A 24,140-nucleotide genomic window follows, 5' to 3' on the forward strand; every position below is an offset into this window, starting at 1 on the left:
CAAGGCTGGTCCATTGCTCTTTGGGCCTAACGCAGAGGCAGCCGGGCCAGAAATCCTTGGGGCTAGAGCCACGGCAGGGAGACCTGGCGGCCCCTCCTTGGCTTCCCTGAACGTGGGTGCCAGGAGTTGGGGCGAGCTGTCCCCGTCCACTGCAGGCAACGCCTCCCTGGGGGATGAGTCTCCACTCACAGGTGCCTGGAGGAGGGTCAGCAGCTCAGGAACAGCCGGCTGGAAACACTGTGGGCGCTGGGGGGTGGGGCCGCCCCAAGCCTGGTTCCTACCCTGGGGTGATGGAGGCAGGTGGGGGCGGGGGCTCGGCCCGGGCTTTGCCTAGGAAGTGGTCCACCATCTCTAGGCGCTGGCCGCCCTGGGAGGGACTGCCGTCCCAGGTCAGCAATGTCCTTGCGTGGTGTCCCCGGCCTCCTGGGTGGCACTCAACACTTCCACAGGAACTCTGAGCACCAGGCCAGCTGCTCGGCGCCTGCCACGGCGGTGGGCCAGGCACAGCAGCCGAGGAGACCCAACGGAACCCAAGTGATGCCGGCCTCGGGTGGAGGTGTTTGCCGAGAGCTGGGACCTCGCCACGGGCACGAGGCTGAGCCCTGCAGCTGGTATCCCCACCCCACCCCCACCCACCGGGGCCCCAGCTTGCCCTGAACACCCCGCGTCTTGGCTCAGAGTAGGGGTGGTCCGGAGTCCTGCAGGGGACCCGGTGGTCTGGGCAGTGTGGAGTCCAGCTCTGACTTCCCCAGCCAAGGGCAGTGTGGGGGCAGGGGGCGGGGCACAGCGACTGCCGAGCTGCACGGGAGGCCTTGGGTTCCGCGGAGCCACCGTGCTGTCTTTGGTGGGACCGGGACCAGGGGCAGTGGCCTGCTGACGTCTCCCACCGAGGCCTGTCGAGGGAGAGTGAACTCTCAGCCCTGTGTGCAGCTGGCCAGAGCTGCCGGGGGGGCGGTGGCCCAAGCCAGCGCCCTGCAGGTGCTAGGGACACTGCCGACTTACCCTAGACCCTGGTCCTCCGGCTCTGCCTGAAAGGGCGGGGCTGGGCCGGCCCTCTGGGGCCTCCTCCTCTGACCCCCACGCAGGCCCCTGCTTCTCACCTCGCCCCCTCCTCACAAGAAGCCGGCTGGGGACGCAGGCGAGCCTTCCCCTGGGCAGGCTGCCGGCTGAGTCTCTCCCGCTGAGCTCCAGGCCAGCTGCCCCCGCTCTGGCAAGGGACAGGCTGTGGTCGCTGCGCCCGGGCCATGCTGACTCTCTCCCCGTCGTGTCCACGTGGGCCTGGGGCGGGGGCTCCTCTGCCCCGCTGTGAACCCACACACTCCTGGCTGTCCCCCGCCTGAGCTGCTAGCTTCTGCCTCGGTCTCCCTGCCGGCCTGGCCCTCGCCGTCCCCGCCCCCGGCCCGGGAGGTCAGTCTCCTGGCTCCTCCTGTCCCACAGCCCTCAGCCCAGGTGAGAGCCTTTGAAGCACCGTGCCCCCCCTCCACTCCTCCCTGCCAGGGCCGGGCCCTGAGCTGGGCAGGCGGGCAGCGGCCCTCTGGGTGTGGGGGAGGGCTTCCAGGAAGACCCTCAGAAGCCAGCACTGGACCCTTGGTCCCTGCTGGGCCTCTTCCTGCCACACCAGGCAAGTGCTGGGCAGGAGGTGGGAGCTGACACCTGGCAGAGGGGTCGGGCATGCCTCCTGCTAGGCGGTTGGGTGTGGCCAGCGACAGAGGGGCCCAGGAGGGCAGCAATGGCCACACACTGCTGGCATAGTGGACAACAGTGATGGACAGAAGGTTGACCTGGGGGCCTGGCACCACAAGGGCCGGGTTGGCCTCTCTTCCTGGAATCTGGACGCACCCCAGTCCCCCGGCCAGCTGCGTGGCTGCCCTGCCCCCTGGCGGGGCACACAGGGGGTCCCGGGGCCAGGCGTCGCTGATGGCCCTGACTGGCAGGGTCCCCTCTGGTTGGCCGCGCGGGGGTTCCGAGGCACGCCCCGTTCCCTGGAGTCGGAGCTCCGCAGCGCTGGCGCCCCCTCCCCTCTGGCCCTGCTCACGGCCGCGTCCTCGGTGCGCACCGACGGTTCGCGGCACCCTTGGGTTTCGGTGCCACTCAACGCCGCGCCCTCAGCTCCACAGGCCGGGAGCCGCGGCCAAAGGCTCGGCGAGGCCGCGCGGGCCGGGCGGGGCTCGAACCCGCGCCGCCGGCCCAGCCGTCGCGCGCTAGGACCCGGGGGCGCGGGCGGGCGCGCTTCCCGACATGCCGCGCGGCGCACCCCGGCCCGTCCGGCCCGTCCGGCGCCCCCGCCCGCCGGGTCCGCGGGGCCGCATGAGGCCGGCTGAGCAGCGCGGCGCCCGGTGAGCGCGGGCGCGGGCGGGGGTCGGCCCGGGCTCTCGGGGCGCCGCGCGCGGCCGGCGGCGGAGGCGAGGGCGCGGGGCGCCGAGCAGGGTCCGGGGTGGGGGGTCTGCCCGGACGTTGGGGTTGGGCGCCCCGCAGAGCCGGACCCCCACCCCCAGGCCTGGACTTGCGCGGCCAGGGGGCCTGCAGCCGCGAGGCCGGGTGGGGGTGGGCCCTGGTGGGCCGGAAGCGGCGTCGCGCTCGCTGCGAGCCGGTGGCCCCGGAGGTCGTGGCGGGTGGGAGGCGTGGGCGAGGTCCGGGGGTCCCTAGGTTCCTGGGCAGGGGGCCCAGCACCCCTGGGGGCGCTCCTGTTGCACCCCTGCCGGACCTGGGGCCTGGGGGTGCGGCTTCAGAAATGGGGGCGCCAGACTGGCACCTCCTGGCCCGGGCCTGCCCAGTCCTGGACCCTGGGCTTCTGAGCAGGCCCAGGGGTGAGTCGGCTGACAGGTGGGGGTCCTGGAGCCAGGGTGGGGTGTGGGAGGCCGCTGCGCCCGGGGAGGGGGCCACTGGGTCTCCGCTCCGGCCACGGCCCAGGTTTGTCCTCCCCATCTGGAGGCCTGAGCCCGGGCGGTGCCCACCCTGGGGCTCCACCCCCACAGCTTCCTGTGGACCGAGCCCCCTCCCCTAAGGCCCCACCTGCAAACCCGAGGGGAACTTCAGAAAGTTCCCGGGAAAACGGCCGAGAGGCGGAACTTTTTGAAATCCACGCGTCGCCCTTGGCTTGGGCGTAGGATTGGAGGGGGCCGGGGGCCCTGTGGTGCGGACTTCGGGGCTCCCGCGGGAGCCGGGTGTGCTCTCCTAGAAGCCCGGAGTCCACGTGCGCTCACACAACAGGTGCAGCCCCAGCGGCAGGCCTGGGGTCCTGGCATCGGAACGTGGCCCCGCTCCGTGTGCACAGGGGCCAGCTGGCCCTGGAGCCAGGTGCTCGGGGTCCTGTTTCAGCCGGGGTCAGTCCCCGCACTGCCCGGCGGGGGAGGGGGCTCCACAGGGAGTGCTGGTCGGTCCCTCTCCTGTTGGGCTGCTGTGAGCGCCTGGGGAGGGAGAGGCCTGGTCGCTGCCCCCACCCCCGCGGCAGCAGGAACCCTGCCGGTCTGCACTGATGGGCAGTGGGTCCCTGCGATAGCGGCTGTGCCTCAGGTGTGGAAGCCAGGGCGTGGATGTGACAGTCGGAGACAGGTCGTCAGACTCACCGACCCTCGGCACTGGGGGCCTCGGTGGCCTGCTGCGTCCTCCCCTTGGTGAGGGACAGCGGGCCCAGGGTGCTGGCACTGCGGCCTGGCTGTTGTGGGCTCAAGCCTAGCTCGTGGCCGGGCCAGCACCCCTGTGTCCCCACCCCCCATATCTGCACACTTCCCCCACAGCGTCACCACTTGGGCTCAGTTCCTGCCGTGGCCAGCCATCGCTGCAGCCCAGGGGCCGCCTTGGGCACCAAGGACCGGCCCTGGTCCCCGCAGGGTCAGGGGCATCCCAGCCAGGCTGACCACAGGTCTGCGGCCACAGCACGGGGGAGGGGGCACCGAGGCCACGCGGCCACCTTCCATTCGCTGCCGCCTCCCAGGCCTTTGCCCAATGACACAGGATGTTGGCGGCGCGTGCGTGCGTGTGCGTGTGTGTTAGTTTTTTTCCAGGCTCGGGCAGCCTGTGCTGTGAGGACAGTTTGCTTCCGCGTGTCTCCGGTCGCCTGCTGGGCTTGTCCTGGGGCTGGGCTCAGGAGGTCGCCAAGCCCCGCCTCCGACCGCACTGGGCAGGGGCGGGACCCCGGTGGCTCTGCCCGGTGTTCAGGTTTCTGTTGGTGGCTGCTTCGGTAGAGCGTTGTACTCTGTGACCGGGAAAGAGACTCCTGGCAGTGAGGGCCAGGGGGCACAGAACAGCCGCCAGCAGTGCTTTGTCACCAGAAACCAGGTGGAGAGGGGGCAGGGGCCTGCAGGGTGGCCCGGTCCACTGGGGCTTGCCTGCCACCCCGAGTCTCCCGCCTTCTCCTGCCCTGAGCCAGTTCCTAAGACAGGAGGCCGTCTGTGCCCGACGGGTCAATTCCGGGCACATCTGTGGGTCCCAGACACCAGACCGGGCTCTGGTTGTGCTGGTCCCCCTCCCCTGCTCAGAGCTGGCCCTGGCCCTGGGGCCCTGGGTGTGCACTGGTCCCCTCCCCTGCTCAGAGCTGGCCTTGGCCATGGGGCCCTGGGTGTGTGCTGGTCCCCCTCCCCTGCTCAGAGCTGGCCTTGGCCATGGGGCCCTGGGTGTGTGCTGGTCCCCCTCCCCTGCTCAGAGCTGGCCCTGGCCCTGGGGCCCTGGGTGTGCACTGGTCCCCCTCCCCTGCTCAGAGCTGGCCCTGGCCCTGGGGCCCTGGGTGTGCACTGGTCCCCCTCCCCTGCTCAGAGCTGGCCCTGGCCCTGGGGCCCCGGGTGTGCGCTGGTCCCCCTCCCCTGCTCAGAGCTGGCCCTGGCCCTGGGGCCCCGGGTGTGCGCTGGTCCCCCTCCCCTGCTCAGAGCTGGCCCTGGCCCTGGGGCCCTGGGTGTGCACTGGTCCCCCTCCCCTGCTCAGAGCTGGCCCTGGCCCTGGGGCCCTGGGTGTGCACTGGTCCCCCTCCCCTGCTCAGAGCTGGCCCTGGCCCTGGGGCCCTGGGTGTGCACTGGTCCCCCTCCCCTGCTCAGAGCTGGCCCTGGCCCTGGGGCCCTGGGTGTGCACTGGTCCCCCTCCCCTGCTCAGAGCTGGCCCTGGCCCTGGGGCCCTGGGTGTGCGCTGGTCCCCCCTCCCCTGCTCAGAGCTGGCCCTGGCCCTGGGGCCCTGGGTGTGCGCTGGTCCCCCTCCCCTGCTCAGAGCTGGCCCTGGCCCTGGGGCCCTGGGTGTGTGCTGGTCCCCCTCCCCTGCTCAGAGCTGGCCCTGGCCCTGGGGCCCTGGGTGTGCACTGGTCCCCCTCCCCTGCTCAGAGCTGGCCCTGGCCCTGGGGCCCTGGGTGTGCACTGGTCCCCCTCCCCTGCTCAGAGCTGGCCCTGGCCCTGGGGCCCTGGGTGTGCGCTGGTCCCCCTCCCCTGCTCAGAGCTGGCCTTGGCCCTGGGGCCCTGGGTGTGCGCTGGTCCCCCCTCCCCTGCTCAGAGCTGGCCCTGGCCCTGGGGCCCTGGGTGTGCACTGGTCCCCCTCCCCTGCTCAGAGCTGGCCTTGGCCATGGGGCCCTGGGTGTGCACTGGTCCCCCTCCCCTGCTCAGAGCTGGCCCTGGCCCTGGGGCCCTGGGTGTGTGCTGGTCCCCTCCCCTGCTCAGAGCTGGCCCTGGCCCTGGGGCCCTGGGTGTGCACTGGTCCCCCTCCCCTGCTCAGAGCTGGCCCTGGCCCTGGGGCCCTGGGTGTGCGCTGGTCCCCCCTCCCCTGCTCAGAGCTGGCCCTGGCCCTGGGGCCCTGGGTGTGCGCTGGTCCCCCTCCCCTGCTCAGAGCTGGCCCTGGCCCTGGGGCCCTGGGTGTGCACTGGTCCCCCTCCCCTGCTCAGAGCTGGCCCTGGCCCTGGGGCCCTGGGTGTGCACTGGTCCCCTCCCCTGCTCAGAGCTGGCCCTGGCCATGGGGCCCCGGGCGTGCGTGGAGAGCGCCTTCCTGTTGCAGATGGGGCTGAGCTTGGAGGGAGGTGCGTAGGGGGTCATCAGCAGGGCCAGGGCTGGCCCAGGTCCGCGTGTGCTGGGCGTGGCCACAGGGGGCAGAGCTGGGCTGTCTTGTTTCATCAGAGCTTTTTCCTCTTTCCTACGGAAGTTGAGAGACGCGCGGCAGCCTTGGGATGAGTGACCTGGGGCAGCCACAAAGGCCTGCGGGGTCACAGTCCCCGGCCCACGCCCAACGCCTCTGGTGCCACCCACGAGTTCAGTTCTGAGGGTGCCGCACTGCTCCCTGTCGGCCGGGAGCTTCCTCCAATCAGGTCCTGCGCCGGACGGCCGTGCCCCAGCTCGTGTCTCGCAGCCTGTCCCCTTCTGCTGGGCTGTCCCTGTCAGGGGTCACCTGCTTCTGGGCCACCAGAGGCTCCCAGAGCCCCTCGTCCTCACAAATGCCCGCTCTGGCCCAGCCAGCCACGTCCAGGGAGAGGCACGCGGAAGCGCAGGGCGTGCACAGAGCTCACTGTGACCGCTGGCCCCGCCCATGGGCTTGGATGCCTCAGGCTGGAGACTGCCCCTCCTGGGCCAGCGTGAGCCCGGCCCCTCAGCTCTGCTGCCCTCCTTTCTGGTTCCTGTGCCTGGACCACCCCTCCCCTGGAGCTGCTGGCTCCTGTGTCCACCCCGGCCCTGATCTGCATCCATACCATCCCTGACCTGTGTCCACCCCATCCCTGACCTGTGTCCACCCCGGCCCTCATCTGCATCCACCCCATCCCTGACCTGTGTCCACCCCGGCCCTGACTTGTGTCCACCCCAGCCCTGACCTGTGTCTACTCCACCCCTGACCTGTGTCCACCCCATCCCTGACCTGTGTCTACTCCAGCCCTGACCTGTGTCCACCCCATCCCTGACCTGTGCCCACCCCGGCCCTGACCTGTGTCCATCCCGGCCCTGACCTGTGTCCACCCCGGCCCTGACCTGTGTCCACCCCGGCCCTGATCTGTGTCTACTCCATCCCTGACCTGTGTCTACTCCACCCCTGACCTGTGTCCACCCCGGCCCTGACCTGTGTCCACCCCGGCCCTGATCTGTGTCTACTCCATCCCTGACCTGTGTCTACTCCATCCCTGACCTGTGCCCACCCCGGCCCTGACCTGTGTCCACCCCGGCCCTGATCTGTGTCTACTCCATCCCTGACCTGTGTCCACCCCGGCCCTGATCTGTGTCTACTCCATCCCTGACCTGTGTCCACCCCTGGCCCTGACCTGTCTACTCCATCCCTGACCTGTGTCCACCCCGGCCCTGACCTGTGTCCACCCCATCCCTGCCTTGTGTCCACCCCGGCCCTGACCTGTGTCCACCCCGGCCCTGACCTGCCTCACTCACTCCACTTCGTCTCTTTGCTGACCACGGAGCCACGCGGAACTCCGTGGTGACCGGGAGGGTTTCCTTGAAGCGGCTCTGGCACTGCGGCCTTGTCGAGACCCCTGTGGGCGTCACTTCGCCGCCGTGTCTACTCCGGGTGCTGGTCGTGGTGGCAGTCCCCACCCGCCCAGCTGCAGGCCTGCCACACCCAGGAGGACCAGCGGCCTGTGGGTGTCGGGGCAGGGAGGCCGCGGATCGCACAGCAGGTCCTGAGCTGGGCGCGGGGCTCCGGGTGAGGCCCCTGTTCTGTCTCCTCAGGCAACCCCAGCGGGGCAAGAAGCCGGCCAGCCATGGAAGGGGAGGAGCGGCGGCCGCCTCAGGAGGTGAGGGGCGGCTGGGCGTCAGGACAGCTCGGTCCGGGCAGCTGCCGCGCTGTGGGGTGGGGGCACCTGGGGACGTGGCCACTCAGTCCTCTGAGACAGGCAGGCAGCACCTCAGGGGAGGGGCCCCCCGGCGCTGTCTGAGGCCCGGGGCTGCCTTCCCAGGTGCGGCTGCGAAGGGCGGGGCCGTGGCTGCAGGGGCCCCCCCGGCATCCGGACACGGAGACCGGCTTGAACTCTCCCTCCACCCTCAGGCCGGCGTGGACCCTGTTGTGACATCAGAGGCTCCGGAGTCGGTGCCCAGGGTGCTCCCTGGAGAACCCCAGAGCCTGTGTATGTCTCCCCAACCTCGACGTGCTTGCTGGGGCCGGAGCCTGGACCGGTGGGGGCAGGAGGGGGCCGGAGCCTGGGGCGGAGGGGGCCGGAGCCTGGGATGGAGGGGGCCAGAGCCTGGGGCGGAGGGGGCTGGAGGGGGCCGGAGCCTGGGATGGAGGGGGCCAGAGCCTGGGGCGGAGGGGGCTGGAGGGGGCTGGAGGGGGCCGGAGCCTGGGCCGGTGGGGGCAGGAGGGGGCCGGAGCCTGGGGCAGAGGGGGCCGGAGCCTGGGGCAGAGGGGGCCGGAGGGGGCCGGAGCCTGGGATGGAGGGGGCCAGAGCCTGGGGCGGAGGGGGCTGGAGGGGGCTGGAGGGGGCCGGAGCCTGGGGCGGTGGGGGCCGGAGGGGGCCGGAGCCTGGGGCGGAGGGGGCTGGAGGGGGCCAGAGCCTGGGGCGGAGGGGGCCGGAGCCTGGGGCGGAGGGGGCTGGAGGGGGCCAGAGCCTGGGCCGGAGGGGGCCGGAGCCTGGGCCGGTGGGGGCCGGAGCCTGGGCCGGTGGGGGCCAGGCCCGCCAGGAGGCGGCACCCCTGTGGCCCCGGAAGCAGTGCCTTGGGGCCAGGGTGCCCCCAGCTGCAGCTTCTGCTAGAAGCCCCGCCTGGCAGCGGGGGGGCCCCTGAGGGGCTGAGCCGTAAGGCTGGGAGGGGGTGAGTACAGCAGGTGCCCCTCGCCTGAAGGTGGGTGCTGCCCTCTGCCGCCCGAGGCCCTTCTCTAAGGCAAACCCTGATTGGAGCTGAGCCGGGACTGAGCCCCTCGCGGGCAGCGGGCCCCCCACAGGCCCCGTGCTTGCTGCCCTCCAGTGCAGCCGAGGCACTTGCCCTCATCGGAGGGCCCGCAGACGTGGTCGGTTGGCCTGTGTGGTCCCGACAGCCCGAAGCGTGCACAGAGCAGGCTGCCAAGGGGGGTGGCCGTCCCGGAGCCGGGCCCCAGCCCCCCATCTCCCAGCGGTCACTGCTGCCGTTGCAGCCGACGTGGACGCCTTCAACCTGCTCCTGGAGATGAAGCTGAAGCGGCGGCGTGAGCGGCCCAACCTGCCGCGCACCGTGACCCAGCTGGTGGCCGAGGACGGGAGCAGGGTGTATGTGGTGGGCACGGCCCACTTCAGTGACGACAGCAAGAGGGACGTTGTGAAGGTGAGCGCCGCCCACGGGCACTGGGGCCGGCCTGGCCGGGCCGGAACCCATGAACCTGTAGCTGTCTTAGTTGCCTGGGGGGTCGGGTCCGCCCTGGGGTCACGCGGTGTGGCCGTGGCCCTGCAGACCATCCGGGAGGTGCAGCCGGACGTGGTGGTCGTGGAGCTCTGCCAGTACCGCGTGTCCATGCTGAAGATGGACGAGCGGACCCTGCTGCGCGAGGCCAAGGAGGTCAGCCTGGAGAAGCTGCAGCAGGCCGTGAGGCAGGTACGCGTGCGGGCGGCAGGAGGTGGGCGGCGCCTGAGCCGGAGGCAGGAGCCGGTCAGGGCCCCAGCACCCCTGGCATGCTGGGCTTTCAGGCTGGGGCCGTGCCCCTCGTCCTGGAACAGGGCGCACTCCCCTTCGCCTCTGCGCTGTCTGAGCAGGCCTCCCCCACAGCAGTCGCACACCCTAGTGGGGACGACCCCCTGCACAGGCACAGACCTGGGCAGGCCGCCCTGCCCACGGCTGCACTCACCACAGCCAAAGGGCAATGGGCCAGGGTCCTGGAGACCCCAGGAAGTCACAGATGGTGCTGAACTCTCCCATCAGCCCCTGCACCACTGATGGGGCTCACTGGTTAGGGCCTGGTCACGGCTCAGTGCATCTGGAGCGCGTGGGTACCGCATAGCCCAGGGTCCCACAGGGAGACCGGACTGCTGGGTGGCCGACCCTCCGGGTGAGCGAGGGCAGATCAGTGTGTGGACAGCCACGCAGCGCCTCGGGGGCCCGGGTGGGGCTCCTGCCCACAGCCGTGCTGCCCTTCCCAGGCCTGGTGGGCTGTGCTGGCCCGGTGTGGACGTGGACGTGGCTGGTGTTGTGCCTCAGTGGGGCTGCCCGTGCAAGGGCCTCACAAACGCACAGTCAGGTCCTGTCTGGCCGCGCGGGAGTGAGCGGTGGCCACGCGAAGGGGCGGTGCGTTTGGGAAGTGACCGTGGCGACCCGCGTCCGGGACTCGGACCTGACGCAGCCTCCTCTCCCTGCAGAACGGGCTCATGTCTGGCCTCATGCAGATGCTGCTGCTCAAAGTGTCCGCCCACATCACGGAGCAGCTGGGCATGGCGCCCGGCGGGGAGTTCAGGGAAGCCTTCAAGGAGGTGGGCGCTGGGCAGGGCCTGGGGGTGGGGCCGGGGCAGGGCGGGGCCGAGCTGGGGGCGTGGCTGGGTGGGGCGTGGCGGGGCCTGGGGGCGGGGCCTGGGGGCGGGGCGGGGCAGGGCGGGGCGGGGCCGAGCTGGGGGCGGGGCGGGGCGGGGCGGGGCGGGCGCTCCCTCCCTGACCCTGCCTCCCTGCAGGCCAGCAGGGTGCCTTTCTGCAAGTTCCACCTGGGGGACCGGCCCATCCCAGTCACCTTCCAGAGGGCCATCGCCGCGCTGACCTTCTGGCAGAAGGTCAAGCTGGCCTGGGGCCTGTGCTTCCTGTCGGACCCCATCAGGTAGGGCGGCCACCCGGGGTCTGGGGGAGGGCCCGGCCGCGCGCGCGCCCGCCCGCCCGGCCTCAGCCCTGCCCTTGCCCGCAGCAAGGACGACGTGGAGCGCTGCAAGCAGAAGGACCTGCTGGAGCAGATGATGGCCGAGATGATCGGCGAGTTCCCGGACCTGCACCGCACCATCGTCGCCGAGCGCGACGTCTACCTGACCTACACGCTGCGGCAGGCCGCCCGGCGCCTCGAGCTGCCACGCGCCTCCGACGGTGACCAGCGCCCGGCGCGGGGCCCCCTGGACGCCGCGCTGTCCGCGGGTGCTGACGCCCCTCTCCTCCCCCACAGCCGAGCCCCGGAAGTGCGTCCCGTCCGTGGTCGTGGGCGTCGTGGGCATGGGCCACGTGCCCGGCATTGAGAAGAACTGGAGCACCGAGCTGAACATCCAGGAGATCATGACGTGAGCGCCCGCCTCCCTCGGCCGGGGTCCTGGGCGTGGGCGGGGGAAGCCCGGTGGGGGAGCGGGGGCACACGCCTCGGAGCCAGCCGGCCCTTCTTCCCTCCCCAGCATCCCCCCGCCGTCCGTCTCCGGCAGAGTGTCCCGGCTGGCCCTGAAGGCCGCCTTCTTCGGCCTGCTGGGCTACGGCCTGTACTGGATGGGGCGCCGCACCGTGAGCCTGGTCCTGTCGCTGCCTGCTGCGCAGTTCTGCCTCCAGAGGGCGCCCTCGCCCCGGCCAAGCCAGTAGAAGGGCCCCACCCCGGAGCGGCCACAGCCAGGGTGGGTGCCCCCACCCTGCTGCAGGGAGGCCCCTGAGGTCTGTGCCACCCCCCATGGGGGTCCGGGCCAAGCCTCGCCGCCCTGCCCTCCCCAGCCAGCCCCAATAAAGGAGCATTTGACCGTCTGAACTCAGGCTTCCCAGCGGCCCCTGCCCAGGCCCTGAGGGTCCGGTCCAGCTGCGAGGAGGGCAGGGCTGAGGCCCAGGCTGCCCCCCGGCCCCTGGGGTGGGTGTGGCGAGCTGACGGCAGAGCCCGCCTCACCGTGCCTTGTGCTGCATCTGCCAGGGCGTCTCGGGATTGGGGCCCGGTGGGCGTGGGCAGGCTGGAAGCCCACGCCGCCGGCACGTGGGCACGGAGCTCGGCTTGCCCACCGCCTCCCCGGCCCCATCCGCCTGCAGACTCTGGCGCTGGCTTTTTAAAACATTGAAATTTTTTACTCAGGTAACTTTATCTTCAAAGAAATAGCAACCGAAGCGGATGTCAGGGACAAGCCTTAAACCTGGATGGGGCACAGGGCGGCTTTTTCCTTTGTTCGTGTCCCGAGTGGGCAAGTGTGTGGCCACAGGCCGGCCCTCAGGGTCTGCACCCCCAGCCCAGCGTGGCCGGGGCTACCTCTCTGGCCTGAGCCTGCTGTCCGGCCCGGCCCCCACGGGCTGGAGGGGCTTGAACCTGCTTCCTGTGCATCGGCGGAGGTTCCCAGGGACCAGCCTGTCCCGAGTGCCAGCCAGCGCCCACTTGGGCTGCAAATGGGGGCCCCGAGGGGGCCCTGCCCTGCTGAGCAGCCCCGCCCAGCCATGGTCTGTGCCGACCGTTCGAGCTGTGCGTCCCTGTCACTCTCGCGGATCTGCTCCTTAGAAACAAATAAATTCTAGTTTTGGAAGCTCCTGTTTGGTGAAATGTGCGGCGTGGGCTGGGGTGGGGGTGGGGGTGCGGGTGGGGTTCCTGCTTCCTTCCCCCCAGGACCACAGGATGCAAGGACACTGCCCACAGCTTAGCAAAGGGTATCGGTCCTGAGCCCCTGGTGCCCAGGGAAGGCCTGTACCCAGCACGGTGGGCTGGCACCACCCCACCTCCATGCCCTGGAGGGAGTAAGACGTCCAGCGGGGGCCTGCAGGTGAGACCTGCCCCGATGAGAGCGGTGAGGGCGGGAGCGGCTGGTCTGTGCAGGGGGTGTGGCAGGCTCCTCCTGGCAGGTCTGCTCCTGTGTCTTGCTGTCCTCGCTGACCTGCGGCCTGCCGAGCCTGCCCTGGCCAGGTTTTCTGCAGGCCTAGGAGGTGTTGCTAGAAGCCGAGGTCTGGCTAGGCAGGGGGTGAGGGAGGGGCCGGGCGGGCACGGGCCAGGCCCCTTGAGTCCTGCTGGCTCCCGTGAGCCCTCGCCTGGGTCCCTGTTAGGAACAGGCGTCCCGCACGGCTTCTGAGCCAGGCTGCCCTTGTCCTGTGTTAAGGCGGGCCAGGCTGGGGAGGTCCACCCTGGTGGTGGGCAGGTGTCCAGGGCAGAGTCCAGGGGACGGCAGAGGCAGAGGTGAGGGCTCAGTGCCAGAGCGCCGGCCCTGGAGAAGGGCTGCCCCCGAGGGCCACTCCCGCTGCCTACAGGGGGCTGCAGCTTGACTCCCCGACTCCACCCACTGCCAGCTCCACAGGAGGCCGTGGGGAGGGTCCTGGGTGGGGGTGGGCGGCCTCTCCAGAGGGAAGGGTCCCGTCCCGGCAGGGAGGGCTCGGGGTCACCCACGGCCCCCAAACGGAGGAGGGGGTGAGGGATTCGCCCCCGAGGGCAGAGCCCCAGGAGAAAGTCCCCCCGGGACTCCTGGAGGGGTGGACCGGTGGACCGAGGAGGACACGGCCGGGAGGCAGCGTGTGCAGGGGCCGCATCCCTGCCCCCCCCCGAGGAGGGGGGGCTCAGCTTTTCTCGGGCCAGGTGTGGTGCAAGGCTGGGAAGGGGGTGCGGGGCCAGGGGCGGCCCAGGGGGCACCGCGGGGCTCGTATTCCCTCCGCGGCCCTGGGCAGGGCCGGGGCCCTGGGCCCACCGTCGCCCACAAGGTTCCCGCCCGGACAGGCCGCGGGGAAGCCGGGGGCGCTGGGCGCAGGTGCGGGACCGGGAGGCGCCCCCGCACCTCCGAGCCCAAGCTCTGCTTCAGCCTCGCCCTGGGGCTCTTCCCGGCCCAAACTGAGCGCACGAAGCCTCCGTCGGCCAGCGCCCCCGCGCTCACCCACCTCAGGACCTCCGTCCTGCTCAGCGGGTCGCCCGCCGCGTCACCCGCGGCGAACCTACGGGATCGAATGGCCCGTGAGGCGCGGCACCCGGCGGCGGCCTCCCGCACCGCCCAGCCCCGCAGCAGCCCGCAGCCCCCAGCTGCCTCCCCGCGCGCCTGGGGCCGGCCGCGTCCCTCAGCTGCGGTCAGCCCCGAGCGCGGCCAGGACCGCCCCCGGCGGAGCCCGGCTGCGGACTGACGGACGGGCCAACCAATCACAGGCAAGCGCGAAGGGGCGCGGCCTCGGACACCGCCCTTCCCGGCGAGTGGGCGGCACTTCCTGTCGGGAAAGAGGGGCTTCCGGCCGCAGCGGCGCCGCGCATGGCGGCGTTCCGGGGAGCGCTCGGGGCTTCCTCGCTCGCGGCCGCCCGCGCCGGGTCGCTGCCCCTCGGCCTCCGCGGCCCGCCGCCCGCGCCCTGCTCCTCCTCGGCCGCCGCCCGCGGCGCTGCCATGGAGCCCGAGGCCCGCTGGCTGGCCGGGCTGCGCTTCGACAACCGCGCCCTGCGCGCGCTGCCGGTGGAGACGCCGCCGCCCGGGCCCGAGGGCGCCGCGTCCGCGCCGCGGGCCGTGCCCGGCGCCTGCTTCAGCCGCGTGCGGCCCGCTCCGCTGCGGCAGCCGCGCGTCGTGGCGCTGTCGGAGCCCGCGCTGGCGCTGCTGGGCCTGGGCGCGCCGCCCGCCGAGGCCGAGGCGGAGGCCGCGCTCTTCTTCAGCGGCAACGCGCTGCTGCCGGGCTCCGAGCCGGCCGCGCACTGCTACTGCGGCCACCAGTTCGGCCAGTTCGCCGGGCAGCTGGGCGACGGCGCCGCCATGTACCTGGGCGAGGTGTGCACCGCGGCCGGCGAGCGCTGGGAGCTGCAGCTCAAGGGCGCCGGCCCCACGCCCTTCTCCAGGTGGGCCGGGCGGGTCGCGGGCGCGGGGAAGCCCGGCCTGGGCGCGCGGGCGGGCGGGTCAGAAGCGGGCCCGCGCCCGAGACGCAGAGCGAGGTCCCGCAGCGGTGCGTTTCCCTGGGCTGCCTGGCGCGGCGCCTGCTTGCACCCTCGCCGTGGACCTTGCCCCGGCCAGGCGTCTGGGCCGTGCTGGGGTTCAGATCTGGTACGCCAGGCCCAGCCAGGAGCCGTCCACGCGGGAGTCCAGTCCGCGAGGGGGCGGCAGTACCCTCCCGCCTTGAACCTCCAGGGCTGCGGGCGGCTGGGGCCAGAGCTGGGCACCCCTGTTATCCGCCAGGCAAACACCTGCTGCCCTTCCGTATTTTTTTTTTTTTTAAGATTCATCCCAAGAGACAGCTCATAAGGCTCCGAATTTAACATTTCTGTGTTTTTTGGGAAGATTCACTTATATGAAAGGCAGAGTTACAGAGAGAGAGGTCTCCCATCCTCTGGTTCACTCCCCAAATGGGCACAACGACTGGAGTTGAGCTGATCTGAATCCAGGAGCTTCTTCCGGGTCTCCCACGTGGGTGCAGGGGCCCCAGGACTTGGCCATCTTCCACTGCTTTCCCAGGTCTAAGCGGAGCAGCCAGGACTCGAACCCGTGCCCATATGGGAGTCTGCACTGCAGCCGGTGGCGTTACCGGCTAAGGCACAGCTCCGGCCCCTGCCCTTATTCTTTGATCCCTTGTTGAATGACTAATAAAGCACTTGTAAATTGGCATTTTGTGTTCTAAGAGATACCGGATCCATGCCTCCCTCCTGGCCTGTTCCTGGCTGCCCCTCCCCGCCCCGGGGGGGCTCCTGGAATGATACCCTCCTAAGAGCCTTGTAGTGAAAACTGCCAGACGGTGGCGAGGACGTGGGTGGGTGGCCGAGTCGCCGTGGGAACCCCAGTGCCCCGTTTTGCTGAGATGGAGCAGCCCGTGCTGGGGGCCGGCGCTGTGGCTAGCAGGTGAAGCTGCCGCCTGCAGCGCCGGTGTCCCTTACAGGTGCTGGTTCGAGTCCGGGCTGCTCCACTTCCGACCCAGCTCTCTGCTGTGGCCTGGGAAAGCAGCAGAAGGTGGCCCGAGTGCTTGGGCCCTGCACCCGTGTGGGAGACCTGGAAGAAGCTCCTGGCTCCTGGCTTCAGCCTGGCCCGCCCCAGCCATTGTGGCCATCTGGGCAGTGACCCAGTGGATGGAGAACCTCTCTGTTGCTCTTTCAAATGCATAGAGGTTTTCTAAGGCTCATCTGAAGGGCACAGCTGGTGACTTCCTGACTCACCGGCGCTGGCAGCAGTAGGGGAGAACCCGGGGTGCAGGGGCGGCTGCCTCGCAGCAGCCTGAGTGAGCCAGGCGTCAGACCTCACACGCACGGCCCAGGTCCAGCTGTGGCCTCGTGGCTGACACGCTTCCTGGGACTCCGTCACCCTGGGTTGCAGGACCCGGCTGTGCGGCCTTGCCCTGCGTCCGACTCCAGCCTCCTAGTGCACACCTGGAAGGTGCCACGTGGAAGACTGGATGGAGTTCAGGACCCTGTGGCTGTTCCGGGCGTTTGGAAAGTGAACCAGTGGCTGGGAGAAATCTGTGTGTTGCAAATAAATTTTTATTTTAAAAAATTATTTATGTATGTATGTATTTACTTGAAAGGCAGAGTTACAGAGAGGCAGGAGTTGGGGGGAAGAAGTCTTCCATCTGCTGGTTCACTCCCCAGATGGCCGCAACAGTTGGAGCTGTGCTGATCAGGAGCCAGGAGCTTCTTCTGGGTCTCCCACGCGGGTGCAGGGGCCCAAGGACTTGGGCCATCTTCTACTGCTTTCCCAGGTCATAGCAGAGAGCTGGATTGGAAGTAGAGCAGCCGGGACTCGAACTGGCAACCATACGGGTCGCTGGCACTGCAGGCAGCGGTTTTACCCGCTGTACCACAGCATTGACCCCTCAAATAAGTTTAAAAATAGATGCAATCGTGTGGATGGATCCACCCAGAGTGGCCACGTGCGGCAGCCAGGCGAGGGCACAGGCGACGTCCCCACCGCGGATGGCAGCGGCCACTGGACGCGATACTCAGAGCACAGGACCCCAACACAGCGGGCGGACAGGGCTGCGTGAGAATCACATCTTCTGCATGAAAGACGCCGTTAACAGTGAAAGGCCACCAACAGAATGGGAGAAAAGATGTGCAAATCGGCCGTCTAAGGGGTCAAAATCCAGAATACATGAGTGCAGAGAACTCTGAAGACTTGGCAGTGGGAAATCAGCCCCGTTCCAGACTGGGCCAAGGACTGGCATGGGCGGGCGTCTCCACAGAGCCAATCAGGCTGACGGTGCGCAAGAAGCTGCCGCCGCCACAAGGTTCTACCTCCTGCCCTGGCCCCGGCACTGCCCAACGCCCAGTGCTGACAGGGCGTGGAGACACGGGAGCCTTGCACGCTGCTCGGGGCTTTGTGACTTTAAAACGCTGGAGAGGCGCTCTTGGGACAGGAGGAGGTTCCAAGTCCAGGGGGTAGGGTGGGTCTATGGGGCCGGCGCTGTGGCGTAGCGGATAAAGCCACAGTCTCCGGCACCAGCATCCCATATGAGTGCCAGTTCGAGTCCCAGCTGCTCCACTTCAATCCAGCTCTCTGCTAAGGCCTGGGAAAGCAGTGGAAGATGGCCCAAGTCCTTGGGCCCCTGCACCCGCGTGGGAGACCCAGAAGAAGCTCCTGGCTTTGGATCAGCGCAACTTCAGCTGTTGCGAGCATTTGGGGAGTGAACCAGCAGATGGAAGACCTCTCTCAGTAACTGTCTTTCAAATAAATAAATCTTTAAAAAAATAAAAAATAAAAAAATAAAGACCCTCACCAGAGCAGCCTGGGCGACCCCGGCACACAGCAAGCGCCACCACACCAAGTGTCTACTCTTCATTCCTGACTGCGAGGCCGTGGGGCCAGGCTCCCGTGGCACGGAGCAGGCTGTGGCAGCTCCCCTAAGAACCAAAAACAGCGGGCGCCACGGCTCACTAGGCTAATCCTCCGCCTTGCGGCGCCGGCACCCTGGGTTCTAGTCCCGGTCAGGGCGCCGCATTCTGTCCCGGTTGCCCCTCTTCCAGGCCAGCTCTCTGCTGTGGCCAGGGAGTGCAGTGGAGGATGGCCCAAGCACTTGGGCCCTGCACCCCACGGGAGACCAGGATAAGTACCTGGCTCCTGCCATCGGATCAGCGTGGTGCGCCGGCCACAGCACAGCGGCCACTGGAGGGTGAACCAACGGCAAAGGAAGACCTTTCTCTCTCTCTCTCTCTCTCACTGTCCACTCTGTCAAAAAAAAAAAGGGGGGGGGGACCAAAAACGGGATTCCCGTGTGATCCGGCGCCTCTGCGTTCAGCGGGGTCTCCAAGCTGCCCACGGCGCAGATGGACATGTGCTGTGGGCTTCTTCCCAGAGGCAGGGACTGGCGAGGCGGGTGCTGGGGGTGGGCAGTGTGCCACCGATGTGTGCGCCCAACTCCATTTCATGTTCCTGCAGCCCTGGCTTCGATGTCCTCTGTAGACTGAAGCCGTACATGGCTGGGGGCCAGTACTGCTGGCGCCCAGGTGTGGATTTGGCGTGGGCCTCTCGCCTCTGCCCCTGCATGCCGTGGGCAGTAGCAGGCACAGAGGAGCCTGGTCCCCTCAGCGGCACTCCTCTGCCCTTGACCGTTGGTGTCAGGGCCGTTTGACCAAACTGGACATTAGCCTGGGCTGTGCTGTTGAAGTCAGGCGTGCTCACTGGACTGGGGTCCAACGCATGGGTGTCCCTGGCCTCCAGGCCTGGCACCTGGTCACTTACCTGGGACGCGCCCTGCTGTGCAGCCTGGCCCCACCCCTGCAAGCTGGGGACCCGGAGGGTGTGTCTGCTCCTGAGAGAGAGAACCTTCTAGACTGTTGGAGCTGCCTCCCTGCCCTCTGTGCTGGACACAGGTGCTCTGATGCAATGTGGGTGTCGTAACAAGAATTTGAGAGATTTTTTTTATTTGAGAAAGGTGGCTGTCCCATTCACCGTTCACACCAACAACAGCCAGTACCCTGAACAACTTCGGGGGGGGGGGGTGCTTGAGCACGGCTGCCTCCCAGGGTCTGGGTCAGCAGGAAGCAGAGCCTGGACTTGAACCCGGCACTCACAGGGTGTGGGCAGCCCAGGCAGCACCTGACAGGCCGAACGCCCGCCCCAGAATGGCTTTATTTAAAGACTTACCCATGCGGAAGGAAGGCAGAGCAAGAGAGGGAGACAGCTTCCATCTGCTGCTTCACTCCCCACGTGGCCACGACAGCCGGGCTGAGCCGGGCTGAGGCCGAGAGCTCCACCGGCCTGGTCCCCGACACGGGGCAGGGACCGTCCTCGGCTGCCTTCCCAGGTTGGAAGCGGAGCAGCTGGGCCTCGACCCTGTGCCGCGGTGTGGGACGCCGGCCCTGGCGAGCAGCAGGGTGAAGCCTGCGTCTCCTTTCAGACAGGCGGACGGCCGCAAGGTCCTGCGGTCGAGCATCCGCGAGTTCCTGTGCAGCGAAGCCATGTTCCACCTGGGCATCCCCACCACGCGGGCCGGGGCCTGCGTCACCTCCGCGTCCAGGGTGGTGCGGGACGTGTTCTACGACGGGAACCCCCGGCAGGAGCCCTGCGCCGTGGTGCTGCGCCTGGCCCCCACCTTCCTGAGGTAGTCGCTGCGGGGCGGGCGGGTGCCGGGGAGGCACACATGAGGGAGCGGTGTGCCCGGTGCAGCGTCCTCGGGTGGCCACGCTCCGCGGCTGCCGCCCAGCTGTGATGCCACCTTTGCTGGCTGGTCCCCAGTACTCAGTCTGACGCCCTGAAGAGACCGTGTGGGCCCAGGCTTTTCCTGTCCTCGGGAAGGGAGCCAGGGCCGGGGATTCCCTTCCCATCCGCAGGCTGCGGCCACCCAGGCCCATGGACACGTGGCTCTTCTGCCAGGTTTGGGTCCTTTGAGATTTTCAAGCCCACGGACGAGCACACAGGGCGAGCAGGCCCCAGCGTGGGGCGGAACGACATCCGGGTGCAGATGCTCGACTATGTGATCGGCTCCTTCTACCCCGAGTTGCAGGCTGCCCACGGGGACCGGGTGCCCAGGAATGCGGCCTTCTTCCGAGAGGTGGGTGAGCGGGCCAGCGTCCCTGCCCCTCTCCCAAGCCCTTCACCTCCCACGGCCCCAGGAGGCTGGGACGGGGGCCCCTGAGTCCCCACAGAAGTCACGGGGGCACGAGAGTGACTGGTGGCCGTGCTGTCCAGGTGACCAGGCGCACAGCCCGGATGGTGGCCGAGTGGCAGTGCGTCGGCTTCTGCCACGGCGTGCTCAACACAGACAACATGAGCATCGTGGGGCTCACCATCGACTACGGGCCCTTTGGCTTCCTGGACAGGTGAGGGCCTCCGGGAGCAGACGGACGGGGCGCGGCGGCCCTGTGTCTGTTCTCAGCCTGGTCAGCTGGAAGCAGGCTCTGCAGACACAGAGACCGATCCACTGGCTCACTCCCCAAAGGCCCATGACAGCCAGGGCTGGGCTGGAGGCAGGAGCTCCGAGTGTCCCACACGGGGGCAGGGACTGGGTCTGCACCGGCAGGGAGCTGGCCTCAGGCCCACGCACGCCTGCTGGACAGGAAGCCGGGCGGGTGTGGGGCAGCGTCCTGCAGGCAGGCAGCAGAAACAGGGCGGGTGCTGGCCTGAGCCTGCAGGGACATGAGCAGCACTGCTCTTCCCTGGTGACAGGTACGACCCTGACCACGTGTGCAACGCCTCGGACCACGCCGGCCGCTACTCGTACAGCAAGCAGCCCGAGGTGTGCAAGTGGAACCTGCAGAAGCTGGCGGAGGCCTTGGCGCCCGAGCTGCCCCTGGAGCTGGGGGAGGCCATCGTGGCCGAGGAGTTCGACGCCGAGTTCCAGCGGCACTACCTGCAGAAGATGCGCAGGAAGCTGGGCCTCGTGCGCGTGGAGCAGGCGGAGGACGCGGCCCTGGTGGCCAAGCTGCTGGAGACCATGCGCCTGACGGGTGAGCGGGAGGGCTCTGCCACCCTTCCTCCACCCTCCTCCCCACCCCATCTCCTGGGTCCCGTCCACCTGTCCGTGCCAAGTGCCGTAGGTCTGGAGGCCAGGGCCCGGCTGCTGTGCACACGAGTGTGGGGGTCTGCTCCTGCTCCCTGCCCTCTGGCTGTACAGGCAGCAGTGCTGCTGGGGTGGGTGAGCCACACCCCCGCCGCTCGTGTGAGTGGAGGGGCTCACGTGGGCACCCTTGACGCGCGCCAGTCTTCAGCCAGCAATGGCCTCCGGCCGTGCTGCCGCCTGCACGTGTCGGTGCCCCAGGCAGCGTCTGCGGTTGCGCTCTGCTCCGAGACCAGGGCTCTGCTGGCTTCTGCAGACGGGCAGCAAGTGCTCCCTCCCCGCCTGCTCTGCCCAGGTTTGAGGAGGGCTGCTGTTCGCTCTTCACGTCTGATAGAATTCTGGTCCGCGAGGCAGACAGCTCTGCTGGCTCATGCCCCAAAGTCCACAACCTCCAGGGCTGGAAGCTTAGGTCCAGGTCTCCCACACAGGTGCCAGGAAGCTGTAGTTACGTACCCTCCAACGTAGGATGTGGGCGTTCAAGTTTATTTCAAAGGCAGAGAGGGTTCGCCCACAACTGCCAGGGAGTCTCCCCGCAGAGCAGCAGGGACCCACGTACTTGAGCCACCACGGCTGCCTGCCAGCGAGTGCATTGGCTCTGTGTAGGACCAGGGCTCCCCCACCCCCAAACTCACCTTTAACTCCAAGAACAGGGACAGTCGCTGCCTTCAGAGCTCCCCAGGGGCCTGTGGGAGACCCAGATGGAGTTCCAGGCTGACTGGCACCGTGGCCATCTGGGGATGAGCCAGCAGGCGGCAGGTCTCTGTAGCCCTGCCACAGCTGCGCCTGGCTGGTCTGTTCGCTTCCTCGCTGGCCTGGCTAACGTCTGCCCGTTACTTAATGTGGCGTAGTCGGGGCTCCAGCTGTCTCCGTCCTGCCGAGCGCTGTGCCTCTGCTGCATTGTGATTCGACTGTTTTGTCACCTACAGTTCCCCTCTTGGCTCTTGTAGCGGCTTTCGACTTAGTCTTGGCCAGCTCTGCTCGCTCTAAGTTACTGCTATGCATGAGGTATCTGAACAAGTGTCTTTCTTTTTTTATGTAAGAAAGATAGTTACAGGTGCCAGCGCTGGGCATAGCAGGTAAAGCCCGCCCCCTGCAGTGCCAGCATCCCTCTTCTGAGCCACTCCACTTCCCACCCAGCTCTCTGTGTGGCCTGGGAACGCAGTGGAAGGTGGCCAAGTCCTGGGGCCCCTGCTTCCCTGGAGCTTCTTCCAGGTCTTGGCTTCGGATCAGCCCAGCCCTGGCCTTGTGGCCATGTGGGGAGTGAACCAGCAGATGGAAGATTCTCACTCTGCCTCTGAGGTCTTCCGTCTGCTGGTTCACTCCCCACATGGCGCAACAGCCAGGGCTGGGCCAGGAGCTTCAGCTGGGCCTCCGGAGTGGGGCCTTCCCCGGCACGTTAGCAGGGAACTGGGTCAGAAGTGGAGCGGCTGGGACTCGGGCAGCATCGTGGAAGATGCTGGTGTCACAGGGGAGGCTTAACCCGCGGGCCGCAACGCCGGCGCGCGCCGTGAACCTGCTGGCGTCCGCTCCTCATTCCCAGTCTGCCTTGCGCTGGACGGAGGAAGCTTCGACAGCACGCAGACCAGAAGCCATTCTCATCCCGTCCTGTCTCCACACTGCCTTGGCTTCCCTCTGCTGGCTCACTGCCTAGATGGCTGCCAAGGCCAGAGCTGGGCCAGGACCCAGCATGTCTCCTACGTGGGAGGCAGGCGCCCAAGGACTGGAGCCATCACTGCTGTCTCCCAAGCGCATTAGCAGGACCTGGGTCTGAAGTGGAGGACCTGGGACACGAATGCGGGTGTGCCACGCGGTGGCTTAACCGGCTGACCACAGGGCCCGCCCCACCTGCTGTTCTGACAAGTCCTTGAGCAGGCAGTGAGATGGGCAGCAGCTGAGGAAGGGGCTGGTGAGGAGGGGTCAGAGGTCGCAGACAGGCCGTGGGAGGGGGCGGGGCCAGTGTCTGCCTCCTGTCCCAGGTGCGGGGCCAGCGTCTGCCTTGTGTCCCAGGTGCCGACTTCACCAACACCTTCTGTGCGCTGAGCTCCTTCCCTGTGGAGCCGGAGTCGCCCGGCCTGGCTGAGTTCCTGGCCACACTGACCTCGCAGTGCGCCTCCCTGGAGGAGCTGAGGCTCGCCTTCCGGCCCCACATGGACCCTCGGTGGGCATGCAGGCCTTGCTTCCAGGCAGGGAGGCGGGGGCACTGGGGCCCGGGAGGGTGGCAGTCAGGCCCCGCCGCCTCAGCCACAGAGCAGAGGCAGTGGTGCTGACACGGCAGCCGGGGCTGGGGCCAGTGGTCTCTGCTCCCGGTGGACTTGCACCCCCAACCCCATTCCCACACCAGCTCCCGGAAGGCGGAGCCTTGTTCCTCACAGTGCTGGCTGGGGGTCTCTGCCTGCCGAGCTTTCTGGGAATGAGGAAAGAGCTGGCCCTGGGGTGGCCGAAGGAAGCAGTGTGGCCCACGGCTGGGGCGGGTACAGGAAGCTCTGCCTGCACGGGACCAGAGCCCAGGGTCCCAGCTGCTCCCTGACCTGCAGGCAGCTGTCCATGATGCTGATGCTGGCACAGTCGAACCCACAGCTGTTTGCACTCATCGGCACCCAGGCCAACATCACACGCGAGCTGGAGCGCGTGGAGCAGCGGTCGCGGCTGGAGCAGCTGAGCCCGGCTGACCTGCAGAGCAGGAACAGCGGCCACTGGGCCGACTGGCTGCAGGAGTACAGGTGAGCCCGCGTCCAGGGGCCCCTGGGTCAGGCCGGGAGCGCAGGCTGGGCTGTCCCTGCTCACCACCAGTGCGGATGCCAACACAGAGCCCGGCTGGACAAGGACGCGGAGGGCGCGGCTGACGCTGCCGACTGGCAAGCCGAGCGCCTGCGCGTGATGCGCGCCAACAACCCCAGATACGTGCTGAGGAACTACATCGCGCAGAACGCCATCGAGGCCGCCGAGAAGGGGGACTTCGCGGAGGCAAGCACACCCGCCTGGGCCTGGGAGGGCGGCAGGGCCGGCGCGCACAACCCTCACCCGTCTCCTCGCGCAGGTGCGGCGGGTGCTGAGGCTGCTGGAGACGCCGTACGGCGGGGAGGAGGAAGAGCCGGAGCCGGCCCCCGAGGGCGCAGCGGCGGAGGCGGCCGGCGGGTGGCGCGCCTACGCCAGCAAGCCCCCGCTCTGGGCCGCCGAGCTGTGCGTCACGTGATCCTCGTAGCGGCCCCGGCGACCCTGCGTGCCGCTGCCCTGGCGAGACGGCGCCGGCCCGGCCCCCGTCTCTCCTTGACGGCAAAGACGTCCAGTCAGGAGCTGACCCGTCTCTGTCTGACGCCTGCTCAGCGGCACTGCCCAGCCCAGCGCCGGGGGCCGCAGCCTCACTGCCACAGCTGCCTGGCCTCGAATAAACTGGCAGTGTCCAGGCTGTGCGCGTGTGTGTGGTCCTTTCTGCCGTCCCGC

At 68.8% G+C, this 24,140-nt stretch overlaps 2 protein-coding genes across 5 annotated transcripts; both read left to right on the forward strand.

The window, feature by feature from the left end:
- The first annotated feature begins 2,223 nt into the window (after positions 1–2,223).
- On the forward strand, positions 2,224–12,304 carry TRABD (TraB domain containing). Of its 3 annotated transcripts, none has more exons than XM_070053083.2 (10): positions 2,224–2,336; positions 7,629–7,693; positions 7,856–8,023; positions 9,025–9,191; positions 9,318–9,458; positions 10,217–10,327; positions 10,523–10,662; positions 10,747–10,919; positions 10,996–11,107; positions 11,216–12,304. In XM_070053083.2, the coding sequence occupies exons 1-10, from the start codon at positions 2,239–2,241 to the stop codon at positions 11,391–11,393; spliced, it is 1,353 nt and encodes a 450-aa protein (XP_069909184.1). In that variant the 5' UTR covers positions 2,224–2,238; the 3' UTR covers positions 11,394–12,304. The 3 variants fall into 3 exon arrangements, with proteins under 3 accessions (XP_069909184.1, XP_069909186.1, XP_069909187.1); XM_070053086.2 differs by having other exon boundaries at positions 2,279–2,336; positions 7,945–8,023; XM_070053085.2 differs by lacking the exon at positions 7,856–8,023.
- A 1,650-nt stretch (positions 12,305–13,954) lies between these two features.
- SELENOO (selenoprotein O) lies at positions 13,955–24,105 on the forward strand. Of its 2 annotated transcripts, XM_070053080.2 has the most exons (9): positions 13,956–14,562; positions 19,041–19,244; positions 19,517–19,694; positions 19,832–19,962; positions 20,309–20,589; positions 22,707–22,857; positions 23,234–23,419; positions 23,507–23,663; positions 23,737–24,105. In XM_070053080.2, the coding sequence occupies exons 1-9, from the start codon at positions 13,994–13,996 to the stop codon at positions 23,899–23,901; spliced, it is 2,022 nt and encodes a 673-aa protein (XP_069909181.2). In that variant the 5' UTR covers positions 13,956–13,993; the 3' UTR covers positions 23,902–24,105. The 2 variants fall into 2 exon arrangements, with proteins under 2 accessions (XP_089163927.1, XP_069909181.2); XM_089307801.1 differs by lacking the exons at positions 22,707–22,857; positions 23,234–23,419; positions 23,507–23,663; positions 23,737–24,105 and adding an exon at positions 21,626–21,877 and having other exon boundaries at positions 13,955–14,562.
- Positions 24,106–24,140: the final 35 nt, after the last annotated feature.

The sequence above is a fragment of the Oryctolagus cuniculus genome, chromosome 11 (assembly GCF_051225735.1).
Source record: "Oryctolagus cuniculus isolate XC-2025 breed Fujian yellow rabbit chromosome 11, ASM5122573v1, whole genome shotgun sequence".
NCBI lineage: Eukaryota > Metazoa > Chordata > Mammalia > Lagomorpha > Leporidae > Oryctolagus > Oryctolagus cuniculus.

Coding starts and splice junctions, on each gene's coding strand:
- TRABD (XM_070053083.2), top strand. CDS start 2,239: ATGCCGCGCGGCGCACCCCGGCCCGTCCGGCCCGTCCGGCGCCCCCGC. Junction 10,920..10,995: donor GCTGCCACGCGCCTCCGACG/GTGACCAGCGCC, acceptor CCTCCCCCACAG/CCGAGCCCCGGAAGTGCGTC. Junction 11,108..11,215: donor AACATCCAGGAGATCATGAC/GTGAGCGCCCGC, acceptor TTCCCTCCCCAG/CATCCCCCCGCCGTCCGTCT.
- SELENOO (XM_089307801.1), top strand. CDS start 13,994: ATGGCGGCGTTCCGGGGAGCGCTCGGGGCTTCCTCGCTCGCGGCCGCC. Junction 19,245..19,516: donor CTGGCCCCCACCTTCCTGAG/GTAGTCGCTGCG, acceptor CTCTTCTGCCAG/GTTTGGGTCCTTTGAGATTT. Junction 19,963..20,308: donor CCCTTTGGCTTCCTGGACAG/GTGAGGGCCTCC, acceptor CCCTGGTGACAG/GTACGACCCTGACCACGTGT.